At 42.3% G+C, this 938-nt stretch overlaps 1 protein-coding gene across 1 annotated transcript; it reads left to right on the forward strand.

Moving 5' to 3' along the window:
* Window positions 1-55: 55 nt before the first annotated feature.
* On the forward strand, window positions 56-933 carry LOC112094964 (mitogen-activated protein kinase kinase kinase 17-like; the record flags this gene model as incomplete). Its single annotated transcript, XM_024176660.1, has 2 exons — window positions 56-551; window positions 839-933. Coding segments are annotated over exons 1-2 (591 nt in total), but the record flags the coding sequence as incomplete, so codon positions are not given.
* Between the last annotated feature and the right edge of the window lie 5 nt (window positions 934-938).

Here is a 938-nt window from a genome sequence, read left to right on the forward strand (position 1 = left end):
CAAGATCTCGATCCTCAAAATCAAAATCGGTTCCCCTTTCTCTAAAGACTTAACGATGAAGTGGGTTCGTGGAGCAACAATCGGCCATGGAAGCTTCGCCACAATCAGCATAGCAACGCCCAGAAAATCCTGTGCTGAATTCCCTCCACTCATGGCCGTGAAATCCTCCAAAGTCTCTTGTTCTGATTCGTTGAAGAACGAGAAACGAGTGCTTGATGCGATCGGAAGTTGCCCGCAAATCATTCGATGTTTCCGTGAAGCACAGAGCGTCGAAAACGGCGAGAAGTTCCACAATCTTTTCATGGAGTACGCCTCGGGAGGAAGTTTGGCAAACAGAGTCAAGAGCCAAGGCCGTCGTTTGCCAGAATCGGAAATTCGCCAGCACGCAAAATCGATCCTAAAGGGGCTTTCATTCATGCACGCGAAAGGGTTCGTCCACTGCGATATTAAGCCTCAGAACATTCTCGTCTTCGACAACGGATCCGTCAAAATAGCCGACTTCGGGCTCGCAAAAGAGTCGGGCATGGAACAAAACAACTACATGATAAGAGGTTTGGTTTCTTCGTTTTCGTACAATTTTCATGACTTAAGCTTCGTTTGGTTTACAGGTTTAAAATTTTAAATTTTATAAGAGAAAACAATCGTAGCAAAATCTTTAAAAATGGTTTAAACTGCAAACTAAACCAGTCATTAATCATTCTTTTTATAATTCAAATTATTAATTTAACATAAGAGAAAATAACGTAGTAAAAACTTTAAACATGGTTAAAACTGTGAACTAAACTCGTTCAAATTATTGGTTTAAGAACGAGTGTTGAACAAAATTTTTCTCCAACAGGTACTGCCCTATACATGTCACCGGAGTCAGTAAACAACAATGAGTATGAATCGCCCTGTGACGTTTGGGCTCTCGGCTGCACGGTGGCGGAGATGGCGAC

The sequence above is a fragment of the Morus notabilis genome, unplaced genomic scaffold (assembly GCF_000414095.1).
Source record: "Morus notabilis unplaced genomic scaffold, ASM41409v2 C11346976, whole genome shotgun sequence".
NCBI lineage: Eukaryota > Viridiplantae > Streptophyta > Magnoliopsida > Rosales > Moraceae > Morus > Morus notabilis.